Source organism: Myxine glutinosa, chromosome 6 (genome assembly GCF_964187855.1).
Source record: "Myxine glutinosa chromosome 6, kmMyxGlut1.1, whole genome shotgun sequence".
NCBI lineage: Eukaryota > Metazoa > Chordata > Myxini > Myxiniformes > Myxinidae > Myxine > Myxine glutinosa.
In genome coordinates, this window is record NC_136266.1 from 22,057,025 (window position 1) to 22,083,163 (window position 26,139).

The 26,139-nt window shown below is 45.5% G+C and overlaps 1 protein-coding gene across 4 annotated transcripts in view; it reads left to right on the plus strand.

Moving 5' to 3' along the window:
• Positions 1 to 26,139, plus strand: part of LOC137429644 (kalirin) — a 429,755-nt gene that overhangs the window by 93,466 nt on the left and 310,150 nt on the right. For all 4 annotated transcript variants that reach the window (XM_068119740.2, XM_068119741.2, XM_078779669.1 and 1 more), the window contains exons 2-4: positions 3,498 to 3,572; positions 4,012 to 4,126; positions 20,960 to 21,152. In XM_068119740.2, the coding sequence (XP_067975841.2) occupies positions 3,498 to 3,572; positions 4,012 to 4,126; positions 20,960 to 21,152 (383 nt within the window). The remainder of the gene's footprint in view (positions 1 to 3,497; positions 3,573 to 4,011; positions 4,127 to 20,959; positions 21,153 to 26,139) is intronic.

Consider the following 26,139-nt stretch of genomic DNA (forward strand, 5'->3'; position numbering starts at 1 on the left):
GGATTGTATAATGCAATGGGAAGTCTTGGAATGCCTAACTCAGTAGAAGGATCTAGGGTTGTGGAAATAGTTGCAGGGCATGAGCAGACAGTGCCAGGTAGCTATAGGTAAAGTTTTAGATTGACCTCATTTTGGGCCATTTACAAATCAAAAGAGATGGTTTTAACTCTGTATAGGAATGTATTGAGTCCTCATCAGGAATGTTGGCTGCAGTTTTGTTCACCACGTCTGAGAAAGGACATAGTTGTTATCTAGAGAGGTACAACATAGAGCACCAGAACGGCACTCGGTAGCGCACATACCTCCGCAAGGCTGAACAGTTTAGTTTTCTATCCCGCTGATAGGCCGGATCTGCATCCGGACCTGAACCAAAATCTAATTGGCTTGTGTCACCTACCAAACTCGTCCACCAAGTTTTGTCAAAACTCGCCCACAACCTTTTGAAATATCGTGCTATTATATTGTTTTAGCCCTATGCCTCAATTATGAAGAATCATTAAAAAATAATACTATCCGGCTCCGGATCCGGAACTTCACCAAAATCGAATCAATTAGTCCTTGTCACACACACAAACTGTCCGCAAAGTTTCGTCTGAATCCGTCCCTAACTGTTTGAGATATTCTGCTCACAGACAGGGGCGAAAAGAGGACCTCCATCCACCTTCGGTGGCGGACGTACCTACATTGATTCCAGACCTATCTTGGACCAGGCTATGGGGCCTAGACTAGGCTATGAGGAGCGGCTGAAAGAGAGAGAGGACTCTTTACATGAGAGTGGGGATGGGGGCATTACGAAGGTGTTTGCGTGGTTGCACTGGCTCAAAGGGCCTCATGGCCTCCTTCCGCGTTGAAGTTCCTTGTAAATCCTTCTATTGTCGCTCGACCTTTCTGTATTGTGCTCTACATCTATAGTCTGGCTTGCAGGGTCCTGTAAGCTACCTTCCATAACATACCACGACTGTTCTGTCAACCTGAAACCTACTAAAACCGACATGTCGCAACAATTCATTCCTTCACCCTCGTGGCCGTCACAGATTTGTGAGTTGTTGGTACACCTTGTCTTTTAAATGCCAATCGAGCTAATTTACACGGCTCGTAACAAGTAGTTGGAACTTCCTGATGTTGCATGACCTTCCGATCCTTGATATGGGATCCTTGAAAAGCTGTGCTGGAAAGTTTTTGCGTCTCTCGACTGTGATGCGGATTCACTCGCATAATGCACCCGGTGAACAGGTCAGCTGACCCATTCCAAAGGAAATTATACGAGTTCCCTTACAAGGAGGAGGAGAATCAATGCAGGAAGAGGCCATTAGGCACATCAAACCAACACAATGGTTGCCAACCTACAGTTGTTTGTCTATGCTCTGTCCATTTGAAATGTGCCAAGCATCAAGCAAGGAAGCAGCACGTACCGTTTTAAAATCTTTGGAATGGCTTTCTTTTTTTCTTTTTTTTTGTATACAAGATCGAGGCTCGTGTAAGAGCTAACACTGCTGACACCGTGGTCCTCTTTTTGAAGCACCGTGGTCCCCTTTTTGAAGCAATGTTTTACGGCCGGATGCCCTTCCTGCCGCCAACCCTGTTAGTCGCCTCTTGCGACACACAGGGAATTACCAGTGAACTGGTACTCAATTTGCCAACCTCGGAAGGATGACAGGCTGAGTCAACCCCCCTGGAGTTAATTCAGCGATCGACCAGGATTCGAACCCAGGATCCTAGGATCCCAGGCCGTCGCCCTAACCGCTGAACCCAGGTTCCTAGGATCCCAAGCCGGCACCCTAACCGCTGAACCCAGGATCCTAGGATCCCAAGCCGGCACCCTATCCGCTGAACCCAGGATCTTAGGATCCCAAGCCGGCACCCTAACAGCTGAACCCAGGATCCTAGGATCCCAAGCTGGCACCCTATCCGCTGAACCCAGGATCCCAACCCGGCACCCTAACCGCTGAACCCAGGATCCTAGGATCCCAAGCTGGCACCCTAACTGCTGAACCCAGGATCCAGGGATCCCAAGCCGGCACCCTAACCGCTGAACCCAGGTTCCTAGGATCCCAAGCCGGCACCCTAACTGCCGAACCCAGGATCCTAGGATCCCAAGCTGGCACCCTAACCGCTGAACCCAGGATCCCAAGCCGGCACCCTAACTGCTGAACCCAGGATCCTAGGATCCAAAGCTGGCACCCTAACTACTGAACCCAGGATCCAGGGATCCCAAGCCGGCACCCTAACCGCTGAACCCAGGTTCCTAGGATCCCAAGCCGGCACCCTAACTGCTGAACCGAGGATCCTAGGATCCCAAGCCTACACCCTAACTGCTGAACCCAGGATCCTAGGATCCCAAGCTGGCACCCTAACCGCTGAACCCAGGATTCTAGGATCCCAAGCCGGCACCCTAACTGCTGAACCCAGGATCCTAGGATCCCAAGCCGGCACCCTAACTGCTGAACCCAGGATCCTAGGATCCCAAGCCGGCATCCTAACCGCTGAACCCAGGATCCTAGGATCCCAAGCTGGCACCCTAACCGCTGAACCCAGGATCCTAGGATCCCAAGCATGCACCCTAACTGCTGAACCCAGGATCCTAGGATCCCAAGCTGGCACCCTAACCGCTGAACCCAGGATCTTAGGATCCCAAGCCTGCACCCTAACTGCTGAACCCAGGATCCTAGGATCCCAAGCTGGCACCCTAACCGCTGAACCCAGGATCCTAGGATCCCAAGCTGGCACCCTAACCACTGAACCCAGGATCCTAGGATCCCAGGCCGGCACCCTAACTGCTGAACCCAGGATCCTAGGATCCCAAGCCGGCACCCTAACCGCTGAACCCAGGATCCTAGGATCCAAAGCCGGCACCCTAACCGCTGAACCCAGGATCTAAAGCCGGCACCCTAACTGCTGAACCCAGGATCCCAAGCCGGCACCCTGACCGCTGAACCCAGGATCCCAAGCCTGCACCCTAACTGCTGAACCCAGGATCCCAAGCCGGCACCCTAACCGCTGAACCCAGGATCCTAAGATCCCAAGCCGGCACCCAAACTGCTGAACCCAGGATCCCAAGCCGGCACCCTAACCGCTGAACCCAGGATCCTAAGATCCCAAGCCGACACCTTAACCACTAAGCCAACACCAGGCTGATGCTGACCGCTGACCCCCTAGGTTCAGTGCGGACCTTTTAACCATTATGTCTCCGAGTCTGATCCTTCAAGAAGAATCCCTGACACATGTCTATTGGGCAGTATTTGTCCGAGTCGCATTGGAGATGAAACTATATAAATTATCATAATATATATAATGTGCAATCCCCATGTACACACAAATCTAACGATGTATGTAATCTTCGTAATTTGTCACAGTGTTATGACATTCCATAGATTTCTGAATTGGATGCTCGAGCAAGTCAAGAGGAATGAGCCCAGTTCTTGCGAGCCAGTTGGCACAAGGATTCACCAGCCGGTGCACATAATGGAGCTCTTTTATCTGTGTTTCGTCCACCCCAGGTTACCCCCCGAATCCCGAGCTGGCCACTGGAGACGTGCTGACCCTACTTCAAGAAAAGGTTGCCTACTTGTCTGGTAAGCCCTTTTCGGCAGTTTAAACAGGAAGTAATTCGGAATGTGCGTTTCTACATCCTAATGTGTTATCTTCCCATACATTTAATTATGGACTGGGGGGTGTGAGCACGGCTCTTGAAAGAAAAAGGAAATTGCATTCTTTTATCTGAACAAGCACTTGCAATTATTTTATCTTTTATGCACCTGAGCTTTAAATTAGATTTTTGGAATTAAATATTCAATTCATCATTGGTCACCATTGTTAATACCGATTCAGGATTGGGAGGCATGTTGCACATCACCTCTTTGTCCTTCGTCACATGTATATGTGTTCATCGCTTACTTTAATGCGTAGATTGTTATGTACAGAGCTGTCCTGTACAATGTTGTGATTGTCCAACTGTTGTAATGTTGAACCTTATTCATCCTTTTCTTCTTTTTTTTCCTGCGGTTTGTACAGGTGGCAGAGACCGCCGCGGAGGTCCCATCCTGACATTGCCGGCACAAGGCAGCTGTGAGAACATCAACCCAGAGGAGATTAAGAAACTTCTCATGTTCCTTTCCCATGTTCCCAGGTATGGAAGTTTATTTCTGCGCTTGCTCTCCCATACAATGAATCCTTCAAAGGTTGACTCGAGATTGAATTCCAACTCCAGAAATGCTCATTTACTCATTTAATATGGACAACAGGGGCCATTCGTTTATTGGGAATACAAAAGTGGTGGGTTTTGTGTGTGTGTGTGTGTGTGTGTGTGTGTGTGTGTGTGTGTGTGTGTGTGTGTGTGTGTGTGTGTGTGTGTGTGTGTGTGTGTGTGTGTGTGTGTGTGTGTGTATACAGTATATATAACATATTGTTGCGGATATGAGGATTGAGTTTTTTTGATTGTGTTGTATTGTATAGTAAATGGTTGTGAATTATTGGTTTAGTCTGAGCCCTCCTTGCTCCAGTGTGTATAAAGGTCAAAGGGCGTTCCGGTAGTTAATTCCATAAAGCATACATTGAAGGACACTATAATATCCCTGTTCAGTAGTTTATTTCCTTATTCTGTGTATTAGGTTAAGGCTTTGTCTTCCATTAAAATGACACTCCATTGCACCAAGTGAAATAAGATAGATTCCCTTCATTCTTCATTCCCATTCCCAAAAACCTCCATTTCCCCTTTCGTCATGGCCAAGCCTCAATTTGCCAATTACATCCCCTCCAAAACCACCATTGAACATGTGCTCGGGTCGGGGAAGAAGGCGTGCCCGCCCGTCGTCATCAAGGGCGGAGCCAGATGGTCGCGCGACCAACCATGGCCGAGGTGAGCACACCGATGGGCGTGTCCTGAAGGCCGGCGGCTTAATCGCCGGAGGCGCTATAAAAGCGCGCGTGCAAGGTACTGCGTGAGATGATCCAGAAGATCCAGATGAGCTTTGAAGAAGAGAGAGAAGGTTCAAGGTCAATTACGAGCAGATGCGCCAGAGACGGCAGACGCGTCCTGAGGTGAGCCAGAGAAGCAGCGTTGACTCCACCAGGCAGCTTCAACCCGTTACCCCACGGGAACCAGATAGCGGTGGCATCGGTGGCCGTCGAGGTCCAGCCGACGTCCCGTGCGGGATCAAGCCCGAACCATCTGCCCCAGCTGAACCTTCCCATTCCTCCTTCCAGCATTCATTCCTGCCACTCCATCCTTCTTGTGTACGTGAGTTTGTTCTGTTTGTTCTGTCCTGGGTTAATTAAGACTGCATAGGTAAGCTAGCGATTTTCACTGTGTCCTTCTGGTCCGTCCCTCTGTCTATTTTATTTTATTATCTTTCCTTCTCCTTGGTTTCTTTGAGCCTGTAAATAGTAAATAAATTATATTCGTATTTCCAACCTTTTTGTCTGCTTCTTCTTCACATCCGTGTCGCCTTAGTCTTTTCCCTATTGAATATCTGTGGCGCGATCTGGCCAAGGTTCGGGGATCGGGTGAATCGGGGAAACTGTACGACCGCGGGGCCTCCGCTCGGCAAACACAACATCTTATCCGCGGGCCGTAACAATATATATAAAATATATATTCGCTTCCCTCCCCTTTTTATCTTGTTCTTGCCTTATTTTTCAGCCATAACTTCCCTGCTTTCCCTCCTCTTTACACCCTCCATCCCCACCTAAACACACACACACACACACACACACACACACACACACACACACACACACACACACACACACACACACATCCCTCTGCCAGTTTTTCTCCCTTTTTCTCTTCCTTTTTTCCCCCATTTTTTTTTTTTTGCAATATCCTTTCCTTCATGTAATCAATAACTAGCCCTGTCCCGTAGTTTGATCAAGCACTTCTCCATACAACACAACAACAACAACGTGCATTTTAAGGCCATTTCCCTGCGAGAGCGGGGGTTAGCGTTGCGGGCCCCATGACGATCTTCTCCATTTTGCCCTATTTTCTGCATCTCCCCTTATTAAGCCCCTCGCCCACATTTGTTCTTCCACCATCTTTAGCCAAGTCTTTCTCGGTCTTCCCCGTCCTCTACTTCCTTCTACATTCATTTCCATCACTCTTCTCAACCAGTCACTTTCATCCTTCCTCAACACATGACCAAACCATCTCAACCTGTTCCTCTTCACAGCATCCATCACAGGCTCTATTCCCATCATATTTCGCAATTCATCATTTGTCTTCCTCTCTCTCAACGATACTCCGCACATCCACCGAACCATTCGCATTTCCACCCTTTCCAGCCTTCGTTGCTGCTCTACGTTCATTACCCATGTCTCGCTCCCATAAATCATAACACTTCTCACACATGCAGCATACACCTTTCCCTTCAGCTTCAACGACACTCCCCTCCTCATCAGCACGCCACTCAGTTCCCGAAACTGCTTCCATGCACATCTCACTGCAGCAAACGTTGCCGAGTCTGATCCACCTTCTCCATTCAGCATGTCTCCGAGGTAACAAAATGTTTTCACACCTTCCAGCTTCACGCCGTCTCCAAGATCCAACTCAACATTTCCTCCATCTGCAGCTCCCTCTGTGCACACCTTACATTTGAATGTAGGTGCCACACTGGTTAATGACCCTCTCAAACCGCTACATTTTTGATGAACCCACTCAGCGCACATTGCACATTGATTGGAGTTCACTCCGACACCCTTCTACTTCTCCATGTAGCCTGTGTTAATCTCTGATCCACATAATTTCATCTTCACCTTTCCCTTTGTCTTCACCCCCACCCCCTCCATTTTTACCTTGAGTCGTTATTGGCTCGCACATTCACAAAACCTGCATTTTGTCCATCTTTATTGCGCAAATAAATTAAGGTATCCCTGCCAGTCATGTTTCAGTAAATGTATGCCAGATGTGAACACTTATTCCATGATTCTCCGACAAATGTTTGTTTGGAGTGGTCACGTTCATGAACCGGTCTTGTTAAATTGATCACCATACACTTGCTTGAAATATGACTTGAATGAGCAATGCAACGAAATGGATCAATCATCCATTTTGCCGTTTTATTTATTTATTTATTTATTTATTTATTTACGATTGTTTCTTGTTGATTATGAAACAGAATACTTCATTGTGAACATAATTTCATGTTGCAGCTTTTAAATTTTTTCATCTTCTTTGGGACGAGAATTTAAGATTCTTCATTTCATAAACTGTTCAGTCCTGTTGCCTCCATGCGTGGAACGAACCTCTATTTGGGAAAGCTTATCACGTTTCATGTCTCTTGCTTGGAACTTGGACCGCAAGGTGCCTGCGCAAATCGCTGCATTGGACCAAAGGTCAGCTCCTTGTCATTGTTTCCATTTTTGTTGAGTTGAAAGGAATGCTCAATGCCATATTTGGCTGCGCCTTTTTTCTTTTTCCGTTTTTCCCCTTTATTAATAGATACGTGCGCCAGGCAGGCAATGTTTTACATGTGGCGAGTTCGGTCCATGTGTGTACATTAAGTCCTGATCACGGTTATTATGTTGTAAAATGAGTTTGTCTTTTGTCACAATTGTTTAAAGTGGGAGAGGATATGAAGGATGGGGTGGAGTGAGAGCGGGGTGGGGGTGGGGGTGTGGGGGGAAGGAGGACGGTGGCGTCTCCACTGAGCACAGAAAAATAGCGGACACATCTTATATAAAGCAGGCGATTGCCTTGCACAATATGGACTGCCTTCCCAAAGTGTTTCTGCAGACATTACTCCAAATGCAAACCTCCGAGAGCTGCCAGCACATTTATGGGACATAAAATCCTTTGCTCATCAACTAAAAAGGACCACTTCTCTCCGAGAATGGATATTTTACCGACGTAGGCTCATAAGCTTGGAATCAACAAAAGCTTTGGTATGATTCCAACACTGTGACGTGTTACTTGTATGATGGACGTCATACACCCTGACAAGAGAGCACCCTAATGGCCATTTTCACTTATATTGAGCTCAACATCCCACCCAGTTTTCGAATAAATTGATATTATATAATTTCCCCGCTTCGTGAGATCACATTTTTAGTTTGGGGTGCGAGCGGGAGGGGTGAACCCATGGCACGTAATACTAATATGATTTTTTTTTTTATCGACAAATAGCGCCATGACAAGATATGCTGTCAGAACAAAACCTTCAAAGGATCTCACAAATGGAAATTAATGATATGGCTGCCAGAGAGGTTGGGTTGGGGTTGAGGCAGAGGTATAGGCATGGAGAGGGAGAAAGGGGTAGTGGGAAGAAGGGTGGGGGGGGGGGGGGGGGAGGGGGGAGGTTTGGTGAGAGATTGAGTGGAGGGGAAAAGATAGACGGGAAAATTGGTAGGGGAAAGAGGGGGTTTGGGGAGAGATGGAGGGGAGGGGAAATATGGAGGGGAAAATTGGTAGGGGGACAGAGGGGTGTTGGGGAGAGATGGAGGGGAGGGGAAAATTGGTAGGGGGAAACAGGAGGGTTGGGGAGAGATGGTGGGGAGGGGAAAATATGGAAGGGAAAATTGGTAGGGGGAAAGAGGGTTGGGGAGAGATGGAGGGGAGGGGAAAATATGGAGGGGAAAATTAGTAGGGGGAAAGAGGGGGTTGGGGAGAGATGGAGGGGAGGGGAAAATATGGAAGGGAAAATTGGTAGGGGGAAAGAGGGTTGGGGAGAGATGGAGGGGAGGGGAAAATATGAAGGGGAAAATTGGTAGCGGGAAAGAAGGGGGTTGGAGAGAGATGCAGGGGAGGGGAAAATTGGTAGGGGGACAAAGGGGGTTTGGGGAGAGATAGAGCAGAGGGGAAAATTGGTAGGGGGAAAGAGGGGAGCTGGGGAGAGATGGTGGGGAGCGGAAAATATGGAAGGGAAAATTGGTAGGGGGAAAGAGGGTTGGGGAGAGATGGAGGGGAGGGGAAAATATGGAGGGGAAAATTAGTAGGGGGAAAGAGGGGGTTGGGGAGAGATGGAGGGGAGGGGGAAACTATGGAGGGAGGGAGTGAGAGGGAGATATAGAGGCTGAGGGAAAGGTGTTAAGAGAATGAAGGACGGATTGAGAGAGAGACGGGGATAAACAAGAGGGGGTTGTTGTCGGAGTGGAGGGGTGAAAGAGAGGGCTTGAGGAGGAAGGAAGGGTTGAGAAAGAGAGAGAGAGAATCATAAAGTTAGATAATGATCATTCTCAATAACATCAATCATGTAAACATTTTCTTCCATTCTTTTCCAATAAGTTGCAATGAAGTACATTACATTACTTCCCAAATATTCGTCATTGGCGGCGTTATAAGCATACATCCCCATTTGAAATTTTTGTTTTGATTACTATCAGACTTTTTTATTTTGAATTTATATTAGGTTCTTGAAATTGGCTGGTAATGACATGATTATGAAGTCGAATAGAGTGAGAATTCTTCTTGTTTATTTGATAAATTGCAGAGAACACTAAATGCACAGCATGTTAATCATGTTTAATAAATTAATTACATCATAATTAAACCAAAAAAAGTTGGATACCTTTAATAAGCGTAGGTCTTTGGCAGGGTTTGTGTTATCATTATCACCAGTTTATTGTAATTAATGTTTTAATTGTGACTGATGTGTGCGCTCAGCTGGATGGGAGAGTGTACAGGGCCTACAGAAAGTATTCACACCCCTTGATTTTTTTCACACTTTGTTGTGTTACAGCCTGAATTAAAAATCGATTAAATTGAGATTTTTTTTGTCAATGATCGACACATAATACCCCACAATGCCAAAGTGGAATTTTTAAAAGACATTTTAAAAAATTATTAAAAATTAAAAGCTGAAATGTCCTGAGTCAATAAGTAATTCAACCCCTTTGCTATGACACTCCACATTGAGTCTAGGTGCATCCAGTTTCCTTTGATCATCCTTGAGATGTCTTCACAACTTGATTGGAGTCCACCTGTGGCCAATTCAATTGATTGGACATGATTTAGAAAGAAAAACACCTTTCTATATAAAGTCCCACAGTTGTCAGTTCATGTCGGCGCAGAAGCTCAACCATGAAGTTCAAGGAACTGTCCGTAGAACCTCGGAGATAGAATTGTGAGGAAACATAGATCTGGGAAAGGTTATAAAACAATTTCTAGAGTGTTGAAAGTTCCCAAGATCATAGTGAGCTCCATCATTAGGAAATGGAAAGAATATAGACTCTTCTTTGAACTGGCCATGCAACCAAACTGATCAACCAGGGTCTTAGGACCTTGGTCAGGGAGGGTTATACTGTGTGGTTTGTCATTGTCTTCCATCATTGTTTGTCCATGCTCTATCCTTTTAAATATTGAGCATCAAGCAGCATGTACCATTTTAAAAGTCTTTGGTATGACTCGACCAGAGTTCGAACTGCCGACTTCCCAGACTCAGAGCAGATGCTCTGACCATTACGCATTTAGTCCCGATTCCAACACCAGCCTACCCTATATTTCCTTATGTTAAACTATATTTCACAATCTTTTGTCCAAACTATGATAGTGTCGAGAGTTTCCTTAATCTGTTTTTTCACCTCTCGAGAACAACAACAACAACATGCATTTTAAGGCCATTTTCCCTGCGAGAGCGGGGGTTAGCCTTGCGGTCCCCATGACAATCTTCTCCATTTTGCCCGATTTTCTGCATCTCTCCTTGTTAACCCCCTTGCCCACATTTCTTCTTCCACCACATTTTAGCCAAGCCTTTCTCGGTCTTCCCCATCCTCTACTTCCTTCTACATTCATTTCCATCACTCTTCTCAACCAGTCACTTTCATCCTTCCTCAACACATGACCAAACCATCTCAACCTGTTTCTCTTCACAGCATCCATCACAGGCTTTATTCCCATCATCTTTCACAATTCATCATTTGTCTTCCTCCCTCTCAACGATACTCCGCACATCCACCGAACCATTCGCATTTCCACCCTTTACAGCCTTCATTGCTGCTCTATGTTCAATACCCATGTCTCGCTCCCATAAATCATAACACTTCTCACACATGCAGCATACACCTTTCCCTTCAGCTTCAATGACACTCCCCTCCTCATCAGCACACCACTCAGTTCCCGAAACTTCTTCCATGCACATCTCACTCGAGCAACCGTTGCCGAGTCTGATCCACCTTCTCCATTCAGCATGTCTCCGAGGTAGCAAAATGTTTTCACACCTTCCAGCTTCACGCCGTCTCCAAGATCCAACTCAACATTTCCTCCATCTGCAGCTCCCTCTGTGCACACCTTACATTTGAATGTAGCTGCCACACTGGTTAATGACCCTCTCCGACCACTACATTTTTGATGAACCCACTCAGCGCACATTGTACATTGAATGGAGTTCACTCCAACACCCTTCCTACACACAGCACATGGCCACTTCCCAGTTCTTTCCACCTCACCACATGCTCTACCACTTGCCATCACCTTCGTTTTTCCGATATTCACCTTCAGACCTTTTGCCTTCATACATTCTTTCCACTTGTTCATCTTCCCCTTCAGTCCATCCATACTCTCCCCAATCAACACCAGATTCTTTCTCTCTTCTGATATGAAATCTTTCCTCTTCTCCAATGGCTTGATCTCTGATCATCAATTTGGTTTCAGACCAGGTCACTCTACTCTGGACATGCTGCTTCTGCTGTCTCAACAATGGATGGAGGTCCTCAATGCCAAACAGGAAAGTAGAGCTGTCTCCCTCGACATATCACGTGCCTTCGACACGGTCTGGCACCCCGCTCTGCTCACCAAACTCTCCTCCTTTGGTATCCATGGAAATCTCCACGCATGGCTGGCGGACTTCCTCTCTAGTCGTCGTCAACGTGTGGCCCTGAATGGGTTTCTCTCATCTCCTCTTCCTGTTCAGGCTGGAGTTCCCCAAGGCAGTGTTCTGGGCCCCGTGCTTTTTCTGGTCTTCATCAATGATCTCTCTGACTCTCTCGAAAATCCTCTCTATCTCTTTGCTGATGACTCCACTCTCTGCCGCTCCATTCCTCTTCCCTCAGATCGGCAGTCTGCTGCCTCCTCACTCTCTGAAGACCTGGACAAAATCACAGACTGGTCAAACAAGTGGAACATGTCTTTCAATCCTGACAAATCTCACACTCTTACTATGTCTCTCCGAAAAGATCGACTGGACAACCCTCCCATCTACTTTCTCAACAATCCTCTCCAAGAAGTTCTGTCGCTCAAGATTTTGGGTCTCACTATCTGCCATGATCTTTCTTGGGAAAACCACATTTCCAAGCTGGCCTCCAAAGCCAGTCGCCGACTGGGCATCCTCCGTCGTGCGAAGTCCTTCCTCGGCACACCTGAGCTCCTCACCACATACAAGGCTTTCATCCGCAGCTCAATGGAATACTGTTCTCCCCTATGGGCCGGTGCTCCTGCCTCACACCTAGCTCGGCTTCACGCTGTTGAAACCAAAGCTTTCAGAATTATTGGAATCTCCCGCGATGAAGCTATCTCTGAGGGCCTTTCACTCACTCACCGCAGGCAGGTAGGTGGTCTTTCTGTCTTCTACCGACTCCTCTCCGGCCTTGCACCCCCAGCTCTCTCTGTGCTCTGTCCCCCAAATATTCCTACAGGTCGCACAAGATCTGCCAGCAACCCTCTGATGGTTAAACTGCCGAAATCTCGGCTCTCCGCTCACCTTCACTCTTTCATTCCTCTTTTCTCCCGCCTCTGGAACAAACTCCCTCACTCCCTTCAATCCCACTCCTCCCTCCAGGTCTTTAAAACAGCTGTTCACCACCATCTCTTATCTTCCCCCATCCAAAACCTTGATCTTTTCTACCCCCGCTAATTCACCCCAGATCCACCTTGTTTGAAATTCCAACTTCTTTCCTGGAAGTCCTGGCAGTGTCCATATGTTTTATACCTCTCCCACTGCCCCCTTCCCACGCCCCCCCCCCCCAAAGCCCTCGCCCTCTCTCAGATCTCTCGATGTCTCCATGTCTCTCGGTCCCTGCTCTCAAATGTTGTGTTTGTGTCCTTCCCCCTCTCTCCCCATCTTGTCTACCGCTCCCTATGTTATATGTTTTATGTGTCGGTTTGTCTTTCTGTGTGATTAATGTTCGCTCTTTCACGAGCCTCGATCTTGTATACAAAAAACAAACAAAAAACAAAACAAAAAAAAAACAAAAAAAAACACCAGATCATCTGCCAACAACTCACACGGTAAACCCTCCTATATGGTCCAAGCCAGCACCTCCATCACAGCTACAAATAGTAGTGGACTTAGTACCGACCCCTGATGCACTCCCACCTTCACCTCAATCTCTCCACTGTTCCCGTCCTTCGTCCTTACAGCTGTGCGCGCTCTCGTACATTGCCATCACTACTCTGATCAACCATTCCTCCATTCCTAACTTCCTCAATGCCGATGTCACTACTTTGCGTGGACCCTATCGAATGCTTTCTCCAGATCAACAAACCCAAGAAACAACTTCTTCCTCTTCTCCATGTACTTCTCCTGCAACTGCCTTACAATAAAAATTACGTCTGTAATTCCTCTTCCTGGCATAAATCCAAACTGCATTTCATTGATCTTCACTTTCTTCCTTATCCTCCTCTTCAACACCATTTCCAATACCTTCATTCCATGCTCCAATAACTTTATCGCTCGGTACGAGCCACACTCCAGAGGGTCACCTTTCCCCTTGTAGAGAGGAACGAGGGTACTCAGTTCCCAATCCACTGGAATGCGGCCTTCTTTCACCACCAGATTACAGATCTCTGTCATTCTCTTCACACCCCAACTTCCCGCTGCCTTCAACATATCTCCCACAACTCCCGTCGGCCCTCCCGCTTTTCTACTCTTCATTGCTTTTATCGCTTCCTCAACTTCCTTCTCAGTTATCTTCTCTGCCGGTCCTAAACCTGGGTTACTCTCTATGTTGCCATCCCATTCATTCTCTGCATTCAAAAGCATTTCCATATATCTCTTCCATCTTCCTTTAATTCCATCTGGGTCCACAACGATTTGTCCCACTTCATCCTTCAAGCAACTCACCCCCATCACATCGCACCTCTCTTTCACTATCTGCTTTGCAATTCTGAATACTGCTCTCTGACCCTCTTCGGAATCCAAGCGTTCTCCGAACATTTTCCTTCATGCCTCCTGCGCCTTTGCTACCTCTTTCTTTGCAGCCTTCTTGGCTGCCATATAACTTTCATGCTCTGCCTTTTCTGACCCCGTACCCCACACCTTCTGCCACTCCTTGAACTTCTTCCTCTTCTTGTCAGTCCTCTTTCCAACTTCATCATCCAACCACCATGTTTCCGAGTGCGTCGGTGGTCCTTTTGTCCATCCACATACCTCACCAACGGCTCCCAACAGACTATCTTTCATTGACATCCAACCACGTTCAAGCTCAACCACATCAGCCTCGACCATACTCGGCCTCTCTTTTAATGCCTCCCTCACTGTCACCTCTTTCAACCTCCACACCTTCATTCTCGTTTGGTACTTCACCCGCTGAGCTCTCCTCGCATCTTTCACCCTTACGTCGCAGACAACCAAGTGGTGCTGTGAAACAGTCTCCTCCCCCGGGATCACCATTGTGTCCCGGAGGTTCCCCCTATCTCGCCTACGCACCATCAGGTAGTCAAAGGTTGTCGTCGACCCACCTGACTTGTATGTAACAAGCTTATTGTCCGCTTTCTGGAACTGAGTATTACAATTCAACAAATCAGCTCCATCAGCAAACTCCAAAATCCTTTCGCCTTCTCCAATCCTCACACCATATCCGTAACCCCCATGAACTCCCTCAAAACTGTCTATACTCCCTCCCACATGTCCATTTAGGTCTCCTCCTACCACAACAACTTCCTCATCTTTCACGTTTTCCATCAGCTTTTGTATTACACACCAAAACTTGTCCTTCTCTTCATCACTCCGACCAACCTGCGGAGCATATGACGACTATGACGTTCACCAAGAGCTTTCCAATCATCATTCTCACCATCATCAACATTTTACTCACTCTAGTCCCACTCACCACACTGTCTACAAACTCCTCAGAAAACAGGACACCAACACCATTCACGCCCTCCAGGCACCCTTGCCACACAAATTTGTATTTCTGTCCCTGCCTACCCTTCACCATTCTCAGAAACCGATCTCCACGTGGGGCATCAGACGTTTTGTCATCATAAATGGAGTGATTTCCACCCTCCCTCTCTCTCTCTGCTTCTCGGCTATCTGCAAAAAGGGAGAGGGTTTTTCCGAGTGTTGGAGATGGCTTTTTTTGCAGATGAGGATTTGACTGGGCCCAACGTACTCTCTTGGGGCACTCCAGCTTACATTCTGAGAAGAGAAGATAGGGTGACAATGTCGAAACTGGTAATAGTCAGGTGCGGCCAGATCAGGGTTTACGGCACTGGGGGAGGAGGGCAGGAGGTTAATTCAGCTGCTCCAAATGGTCTTCACAACACGAATGGTGGTCTTCACCACATCGGCCCTATGCACACCTGCATTGTTGTGTAAGAGAATCACACCTTTGGACAACATCACTTGGGGTTTGTCTTTGACGGCCTGCCACATTTTTTGTTTTGAGGCCTGCATATTATCCCCTTGTGATTGTAGTTTTGTGAGGCATGCCATCAATTTACTGGATTTCATTGGCTTCTAATAAAACCGAAGCAATGAACTTTGGCTGCGAGTGGGCTGTGGAATATCTTGTTGGGGGTATGACGCTTGTGCCTCCATTGCTTGGATTCCAATTTTGATTCAAAATTCCAGTGGTGAAGCCACGTTTCATTACCAGTTACCACTCGAGCGATAACGTCGGCTGGATCTGTCTTGAACAGTTTTAGAAGTTCGCAACATGATGCCAGCCATTGCTGTTATTGTAAATGCTACGTTTTGTTGCACCTGTTTTGATTAAATCTTGTACTTGGTCAAGGTTTTGTGGATAACAGTGAAACGGGCAACCTGACTGGCATCACAAACTGGCAACTGGCAGGCATCCACACTTAAAATAATCCAACCATTTGGTTTCTACAGAATATATGGATGCACCTTTGCCATTCATGGCCACCACACATTTGTGGATTTCTTTGCCTATGGCACCTTTTTGCATTAACAAATGTGATCACACCTCAATGCTCAATTTTAGCAATCTATATATAATGGAAGGAAAAGTATGTATGTATCATCTACTCCTTGGAGAGGATTTGACCTAGGAAACTGAAACTTTCAGGAATTAATGAGGACAGCCTGAAATTGTGCATGTGCAAATTTCGTTTGATAAAATCAAGGTTTGAAAAAACCAAAAGCAGCACAACAAGAAAAAGATTGGATTCTATTCAGATTTGAAAAAGATCAGGATTCAAGACAGATGCGTCAACAAGAATCGGCCCAGCAATGTGAGGAGCGATTGGATTACCTTTGCCCGGATACAAGACAGAGGCATCAACAAGAATCGGCCCAGGAATGTGAGGAGCGATTGGATTACCTTTGTCCGGATACAAGAAAGAGGCATCATCAATAATCGGCCCAGCAATGTGAGGAGCGATTGGATTACCTTTGTCCGGATACAAGACAGAGGCATCAACAAGAATCGGCCCAGCAATGTGAGGAGCGATTGGATTACCTTTGTCCGGATACAAGACAGAGGCATCATCAATAATCGGCCCAGCAATGTGAGGAGCGATTGGATTACCTTTGTCTGGATACAAGAAAGAGGCATCATCAATAAATCGGCCCAGCAATGTGAGGAGCGATTGGATTGCCTTTGCCTTTGTCCGGATACAAGACAGAAGCATCAACAAGAATCGGCCCAGCAATGTGAGGAGCGATTGGATTACCTTTGTCCGGATACAAGAAAGAGGCATCATCAATAATCGGCCCAGCAATGTGAGGAGCGATTGGATTACCTTTGTCCGGATACAAGAAAGAGGCATCATCAATAATCCGCCCAGCAATGTGAGGAGCGATTGGATTACCTTTGTCCGGATACAAGACAGAGGCATCATCAATAATCGGCCCAGCAATGTGAGGAGCGATTGGATTACCTTTGTCTGGATACAAGACAGAGGCATCAACAAGAATCGGCCCAGCAATGTGAGGAGCGATTGGATTACCTTTGTCCGGATACAAGAAAGAGGCATCAACAAGAATCGGCCCAGCAATGTGAGGAGCGATTGGATTCACTTCGTCAGGATTCAAGATAGTGACGTCAACAAGAATCGACCCAACAATGTGAGGAGCGATCAGATTCACTTCGTCAGGATTCAAGATAGTGACGTCAACAATAATCGGCCCAGCAACGTGAGGAGCAATCAGATTCACTTCGTCAGGATTCAAGATAGTGACGTCAACAAGAATCGGCCCAGCAATGTGAGGAGCGATCAGATTCACTTAGTCAGGATTCAAGATGGTGACGTCAACAAGAATCGGCCCAGCAAAGTGAGGAGCGATTGGATTACCTTTGTCCGGATACAAGACAGAAGCATCAACAAGAATCGGCCCAGCAACGTGAGGAACGATCAGATTCACTTCGTCAGGATTCAAGATAGTGACGTCAACAAGAATCGGCCCAGCAAAGTGAGGAGCGATTGGATTACCTTTGTCCGGATACAAGACAGAAGCATCAACAAGAATCGGCCCAGCAAAGTGAGGAGCGATTGGATTACCTTTGTCCGGATACAAGACAGAAGCATCAACAAGAATCGGCCCAGCAATGTGAGGAGCGATCAGATTCACTTCGTCAGGATTCAAGATAGTGACGTCAACAATAATCGGCCCAGCAAAGTGAGGAGCGATTGGATTACCTTTGTCCGGATACAAGACAGAAGCATCAACAAGAATCGGCCCAGCAATGTGAGGAACGATCAGATTCACTTCTTCAGGTTCAAGATAGTGACGTCAACAAGAATCGACCCAACAATGTGAGGAGCGATCAGATTCACTTCGTCAGGATTCAAGATAGTGACGTCAACAATAATCGGCCCAGCAACGTGAGGAGCGATCAGATTCACTTCGTCAGGATTCAAGATAGTGACGTCAACAAGAATCGCCCCAACAATGTTAGGAGCGATCAGATTCACTTCGTCAGGATTCAAGATAGTGACGTCAACAAGAATCGGCCCAGCAATGTGAGGAGCGATCAGATTCACTTAGTCAGGATTCAAGATGGTGACGTCAACAAGAATCGGCCCAGCAAAGTGAGGAGCGATTGGATTACCTTTGTCCGGATACAAGACAGAAGCATCAACAAGAATCGGCCCAGCAACGTGAGGAACGATCAGATTCACTTCGTCAGGATTCAAGATAGTGACGTCAACAAGAATCGGCCCAGCAAAGTGAGGAGCGATTGGATTACCTTTGTCCGGATACAAGACAGAAGCATCAACAAGAATCGGCCCAGCAAAGTGAGGAGCGATTGGATTACCTTTGTCCGGATACAAGACAGAAGCATCAACAAGAATCGGCCCAGCAATGTGAGGAGCGATCAGATTCACTTCGTCAGGATTCAAGATAGTGACGTCAACAAGAATCGGCCCAGCAAAGTGAGGAGCGATTGGATTACCTTTGTCCGGATACAAGACAGAAGCATCAACAAGAATCGGCCCAGCAATGTGAGGAACGATCAGATTCACTTCTTCAGGTTCAAGATAGTGACGTCAACAATAATCGGCCCAGCAATGTGAGGAGCGATCAGATTCACTTCGTCAGGATTCAAGATAGTGACGTCAACAATAATCGGCCCAGCAACGTGAGGAGCGATCAGATTCACTTCGTCAGGATTCAAGATAGTGACGTCAACAATAATCGGCCCAGCAATGTGAGGAGCGATCAGATTCACTTCGTCAGGATTCAAGATAGTGACGTCAACAATAATCGGCCCAGCAATGTGAGGAGCGATCAGATTCACTTCGTCAGGATTCAAGATAGTGACGTCAACAATAATCGGCCCAGCAATGTGAGGAGCGATCAGATTCACTTCGTCAGGATTCAAGATAGTGACGTCAACAATAATCGGCCCAGCAACGTGAGGAACGGTGGGATTACCTTTGTCAGGATTCAAGACAGAAGCACCTCAATAATCGGCCCAGCAACATGAGGAACGGTTGTATTACCTTTGTCAGGATTCAAGATAGTGACGTCAACAATAATCAGCCCAGCAAAGTGAGGAATAATTGGATGCACTTCGTCAGGATTCAAAACTGAGGCATCAGCAAGAGATCGCCCATAAACGGATACTCTGCTAATATCCATAATTTAATGATGGAGCACATTTTTTGATTATACTCTCAAACAACAAACTATTTTGGGTTAATTCAACTAATCGCTTTCACATGCATACTTTATTGAGTTGCTTCCACTTCCGGTTTCTTGGAGAATCCAAATGACTCTGCGCCGCAAGTCATATACGTCCCTCCAATAATAAGGCATACCGTCCGGAATTATCTTATCCATATGTTTTATTTATACTTGTACGAGTGGGGTTTTTATTTTTGGTGTTTCGTGCACGGTAAATATTTATGTACCCGTTCTTCTTTGTTATTTTCCATTTTTACCCTCGCCTGAGGAGAGGGTATTGCATTTGAGTCCGTTTTGTCTGTTTGTTTGTCTGTTTGTTTGTCCGCAAAGAATAAATATGATTTTCTCTGCCACCGTTGGTCTGATTGACAGGAAATTTTCACGATCGGTGCATCTCCACCTGCAGAATTTTTTTATGATAATTATGACGTCATAGGTCACGTGGTTCGGCCGCCATCTTGGAAAAAATCGAAAAACTTTGCACCTCTATATCTCCAAAAGCGCTGAATAGGAAAAATTGAGACATGGCTCATTGCAAATAACTCTCCATGGGAAATAAAATATGTTAATGATGATGTCACAGGTGCCTCCATTATGACGTCATAATTCGACAAGTACGAAACTTCATCCGATCAAGATGAAATTTCTTGATCATAATCTAGGAATAAATTAGTTTAGAAAAAAATATATATGACGTCATCGGTCACGTGGTTCGGCCACCATATTTATTTTAATACTAAAGCCTTAAAAACCACTGAATATACATCCTGGCGAGGGTTTGCAATCTCTGATTGCTCCTTCTTGTTGTGTTATTGCTTCCTTCCCCTTTCCCCCCTTCCCTCTTGACCTCGTGTTATCCACAAGGCCTTATTACCCTCTGTTAGTTTGTGAACCTCCTGCCCTTTTCTCATTTAGCTCCTGCATGAGCCTAGCTAGATAGACCCTTACATAAAAAGAAAATACTTGCAATTGTATAATGAGCCAAAACCCACAGCTCTATGGGGTATCAATGAATACTTCATTCTGAGAATGAAGAAAACCCCACTTCTTGTACATTAATTAATTGTTTTTTGTGCAGGACCTGACTACTGCTTCCATCAGTCCAGAGGCTGAGTATATTGCTGATGCTGTTCCCTCTATAGATAATGACATGAGGTAGGAATTGGTTCACAGTACCAGCGACACTCGTCTACTCTTTACAAAATACATCGTTGGATCTTTAACGTCCCCGGCAGCCAATGCTGGTAGACGGGATGTCCCACCTCAATGACTGCACTCAATGATGCGACGGCCTGCTTGCAAAGCACCAGGTGAAAATTAGAAAATTAGTCCGGAAACAAACCCACATTACCTCTGAGCTATCTTTCCAGCCCAGAGAAGAGTGCTTGGATTCTGTCAGAACCTCAAACCGTGGTGGTTCTGAAGTTCTCACAGACTCCTCCTGATCGTTTTCCTTCATAAATGAGTAATTGCACGTGTTTGTGCTACTGTTCCTCCTCAACTGCTCCACTGACCAGCTTATTGTGATATCAAGGTAATCTGAAACTGTTGTGAGAGTTTGGTGCAAGACTTGCACTTATCCCGCCACCCCAAATATGGCTTGCCCCCTGATGTAGCATGCCCGGCTAGTAGTATACTCTACCAGTAGTTGAAATTCACAACTCCATGGCAAACGTGTGCTCCTGTAATATAGTATAGTGCATGTGTGCCTGCAGTGAGGACCTGATGAAGAAGGGCTTTACAGTGATTGTGGACATACGTGGCTCCAAGTGGGAGTGGGCCAAGGTGTTGCTGAAAGCCCTGCAAGATGCCCTGCATCCCAACGTCCACGGTGCTCTCATCATCAAACCTGACAACTTCTGGCAGAAACAAAAAACCAACTTCGGGAGCTCCAAGTTTGAGTTTGAGGTAGCGGTGGGGAGGATGCTTGGGAACGTTGCGGTTGGATTCAACGATAACAATGCTGCTACTCTTTGACATATTGTGTCATGCTGTCTATTTATTACATACGTAAATATGGAGGATTTTTGTCCCACCCCTTCTTCCATTTTTCTTACATGCTCCATACATATTGTTTTCCTTCCCACCTCCTCCGTTTCCACCATTGCCCCCTTCATCCTATCTCTTTAAAAGCTTTTTACCCTTCAGATCCCACTCCAACACACCCCCTCTCCTCTCTATACCTTCCCGCCCTTTTAATTTTCTAATTTTTTATTCTCATTTTATCCTCCATCCCTCCCAGTGTGTGCGTAATTTACGGTCTTTGTCACTCTCCAAAAATTACTCCGACCTGATGACTTGTATTATTCCAGATGGACGGCTTGTTGAAGGGTTTCCTTTATTTGGTGTTACACAGTGGAAATCTTTTGAGCGCTGAAAAGAAAACAAACATTCAAGTAATGAGATCCAGCAAGAAAAAACAAACCGTTTCCAGAATCAGTTGTTTGGAAAGACCTTTCCCGTAAATTAAAGGATCCTGAGTGGGAGCGCAATTTCTCATGGAATCTGAAGCCAAAGATCTCCGAAACAAGTTGTGTAAAGTTCTATAGGAATCCACAGAGACGGCCTTGTGGACTACACTAGGTTGCTGTTGTTCTCCCACACAAGACAAGCCCTAGTTCTGTCTTTGTCACCGCTACTGAGCGTTCTCCACGAGCAAAATGAGACTTTCATCAACTTCCCATTCACACTCTTAACTTGAAAACCACTAAACCTTTTTCTGGGTTGTAATATGACTTGTGCAAAGGGTACACACAGGAAAGATGACATTAATACTTGTCATACAGCTTTACTCTCATATATTTGCACTCAGGCACTGGAGTGGTTCTTGGATTCTTATCTCAAAGAATTGTTTCATCCAATAATGGTGTTGTAAGGTTATGTTTTCACTGCTGTCTGTTTGTCTGTGAGCAGCATATTTCAAAAAGTTACAGACGTACGAGTATTAGGCCAAAATATGGTGGGCAGGTTGGGTGTGTTACAAAGACAAATTGATGCGATTTTGGTCCACGTGCGGATGCAGATCCGGTCTATCACTGGGCCAGATTCAGCCTGGGGGTGGTATGCACTCTACTGAGTGCCGTTCTAGTTACCTTCGCCACCAAAGGTCGATGGAGGTTATGTTTTCACCCCAGTCTGTCTGTCTGTCTGTTTGTTTGTTTGTCCGTTTGTTTGTCCGTTTGTGAACAAAATATCTCAAAAAGTTGTGGACTGTTCGGACGAAATTTGGCAGAGATGTCGCATATGTGACAACGATGAAATGATTAGATTTGGGTGAAGATCTGAATTTTGATTCAGATATGAGAATTATTTAATTTTAAGTGATTCTTCTCCATTGGGAGATCGGGCCAAAAACGATACATACAGTCGTGGCCAAAAATATTGGCACCCTTGCACTTTTTTCAGGAAATGCACCATTTATTCCAGAAAATTGTTGAAATTAAAAAATATTTTGGTATCCACATTTGTATTTCTTTCGTTTGCAGTGGAGCAAAATAAAAAAGCTGAAAAAAAAATTACTAAATCTTAGCTTATTCCATACAGAAATCCTAAAATGGCCCGGACAATATTATTGGCACATTTAAGAAGTTGTTAGAAATAATTAGATTTGAAGCAGGTGATTCTCTTTTACATTGGAATTGAACTCACCTGTGGTGAGTTGCAGGTGCCTGCAATATAAAAATCACGCATTCAACCAGTTTGAATCGAGAAAAGGAGTCATTCTGCTGTTTTGTGTCACTGTGCGTACCGCAATGAGCATGGAGCAAATAAAGAAAACTAGAGAATTGTCTGAGGAGGTCAGACACAAGATTGTAGCTAAACATGGACAATCTCAGGCTACAAGTCCATCTCCAGAGACCTTGATGTTCCTGTGTCCACCGTACGCAATGCTATCAGGAAGTTTAAGGCCCACGGCACTGTAGCCCACCTTCCTGGTCGTGGCCGCAAAAGAAAACTTGATCGAAGATTGCAGCTCTTTCACGAGCCTCGATTCAGTATACAAAAAAAAAAAAAAAAAAAAAAAAAAAGCGAAGAATTGTTCAAATGATGGAGAAAGCACCTCGATCAACTGGCAAATAGATTCAAGCTTACCTTCAGACACAAGGTATGACTATTTCAACTCACACCATCTGTCGAAAACTCAATGAAAGGCGGTTCTATGGTATGAGATCCAGGTAGACCCCAGTGCTGAGAGAGAGACATAAGAGAGCCTGACTGGAGTTTTCCCAAACACACCTGAACAAGCCAAAATCCTTCTGGGAGAATGTCCTGTAAACAGATGAGACCAATTAGAGTGTTTGGAAACGCACATCATCTCTATGTTTACAGAAAACAAAATGAAACCTTCAAAGAAAGGAACACCTTCCCTACAGTCAAACATGGAGGAGGTTCAGTGATGTTTTGGGGTTGCTGTGCTGTCTCTGGCACTGGGTGCCTTGAATGTGTGTGTGGCATCATGAAATCAGGAGAATCACGGCATTTTGGAGCACAATGTTCAACCCATTGTCAGAAAGCTGGGTCTCCATCGAAGGTCATGGGTCTTGCAGCAGGACAATTACCCCAAACACACTTCAAAATCACCTAGGAATGGTTCAAGACAAAACGCTGGACTGTTCTGAAGTGGCCAGCAATGAGTCCAGATGTAAATCCCATTGAACACCTGTGGGGAGATCTGAAAACAGCAGTTGGGAGAAGGCACCCTTCAAATCAGGGAGAACTGGAGCAGTTTGCACAAGAAGAGTGGGCCAAACTGCCAGTAGAGAGGTGTAGGAAGCTCATTCATGGCTATAGGAAGCCCTTGACTGCAGTTATTTTGTCCAAAGGCCGTGATACCAAATATTAAGTCTTGGGTGTCAATAATTTTGTCAATGCCAATTCTTTTTCTTTTCTGATTTTAAAGGATATATTAAGTTCTGAATCATAAACAAAAGTTCTGTAATATTAACAGTGAAATAAAGAATTGTGGATACCAAATACTTTTGTCAATTTCAACTTATTTTTCGAGAAAATTGTGAATTTATTTGAGAAAAGTGCAAGGGTGCCAATATTTTTGGCCACGACTATAGCAGGATATTAAAAAAAGTTACAGATGGATTTGGACGAAACTTGTTGGACAGGTTGTGTCGACAAGGAGAATCGATTCAATTTTGGTGAAGATCCGGATCCGGATCCAGCTGTTATAATTTTTACGGCGTAACCCATCAGGCAGAGCCGTCTAGACCAGTGTTTTCCGTATGCATGTATGTATGTATGTATGTATGTCCCCTCAAACGTATACTAATCAGAGCTGAAAATCTGGTCACATGGCAGGGTGATGTGATTACGTCTGATGTCATTACGGCGGTGCGGCTGCTGATTCTCCACACACCGCCATTTTGATTTATATGCCGTTCATGCCGAACATATCGTTGAACCTGTTGTATATCACAATCGCCATGCTCTACCTTTACGTTTTTCATTCAGTGTGAAACACAAACAAACCGATTGTTAAAATGACCATCAAATATCGAAAGCATCGGCGTTACGTCTTTTCCAACAATACTGTATGTATCGGCCTTAGGCGTTATGCTTCACCTTCGCACCGCTTCCGACAAATTAAGCCCAGGTTTCTTAATACAGTAGTGTATCGTTTCAGTAGTATCGTTTTCGTAATAATAATAATAATGTCGTAAATATGACCATAACACTTTAATCCCAATGTCGTGAATTGAAGGTTTATGGATTGAAGTGGTGTATGGTTCATGATCAGTGATGAGCGTTGTTCGGCACTAATATTAATAACTGAGGAAGTAAGGAATTCACCTCGGTTTTTTAATAGTAATATCATTTTCTAAATAATGATAACATAACGTTAATATTATAGTAAAAATCAAATCATAACACTAATCCCTTCGTAGTGACTGCAAACTTACTGGAAGTTAAAATATATCAGTTTTGTGTCCGTTACGTCATTACGTCTATGATGTCATTACGACGGCTGACTGCACCGACCGACATTTTAATTTACAAGTACACCCGCTCACTACTACCCTGATAGGTTTGAGGATGTGGAGAAAGATGGATTTGTCTTTCTCCACATCTTCCAGCACGAACAGCATTCTGCTGGACCATTGTCTTTCCCTGATCACCTTGCACACACCTATTTCGATCTCTGACAACAAATGATTTTTCTTTAAATGATTTGGAACAAACGTTTCAGCTACAAAGATGGTTCCAATTTAAAATCTGCTTCGATTCCGGTGTGGCACGAGTGTTTTGGCCACAACCATTTCCTAAGAACCATGACAGTGGTCGCATTGTAGTACGTCATAGCACGTGAGAATGGCAAATCATGCTTTCTACATTTATAGTGGGGCAACTTAGCATAACAATTGTGCATTTTGTGAGGAAAGCACCAAATTTGGCACACTAGTAGACTATCATATTATGAAAAGATCTGGATATTGGGCCATCTCAGATTCAGAGATTTGATTTTTGCAAGATTTCGATTCGATTGGGATCGAAGAGAAAGAACACCTTCTTCGTCTTCTGTACAGTGAAGTTGCCAGCCCTGAATTCTCTGGCTACATCTGGGTGCTTCATTGGGAGTGCAACCATGTCCCTCAGGTGAACAGGGACCCACCTGGCATAGTGTGTGTGGTCTAAGGCATGGAACCATGGGACCAGTTCCGTCAGGGCATCAAGGTACATCGTGAATGAAGCCTGCCGCAGAGAACGCACGTAGACCAGTACCAACAACTCTAGTTCCAGCACAGTTGCCCAGTACTGAAAGTTGGGAATGTCTTCTCCTCTCTGGTGACACCAGTCTTCGAACTCAGGCAGGTCTTCTGCATCATCAGCATATGTCATACAGTGGCGTTCATACGCACGGTGTTGCAGGATCTGCAGTGCCGCT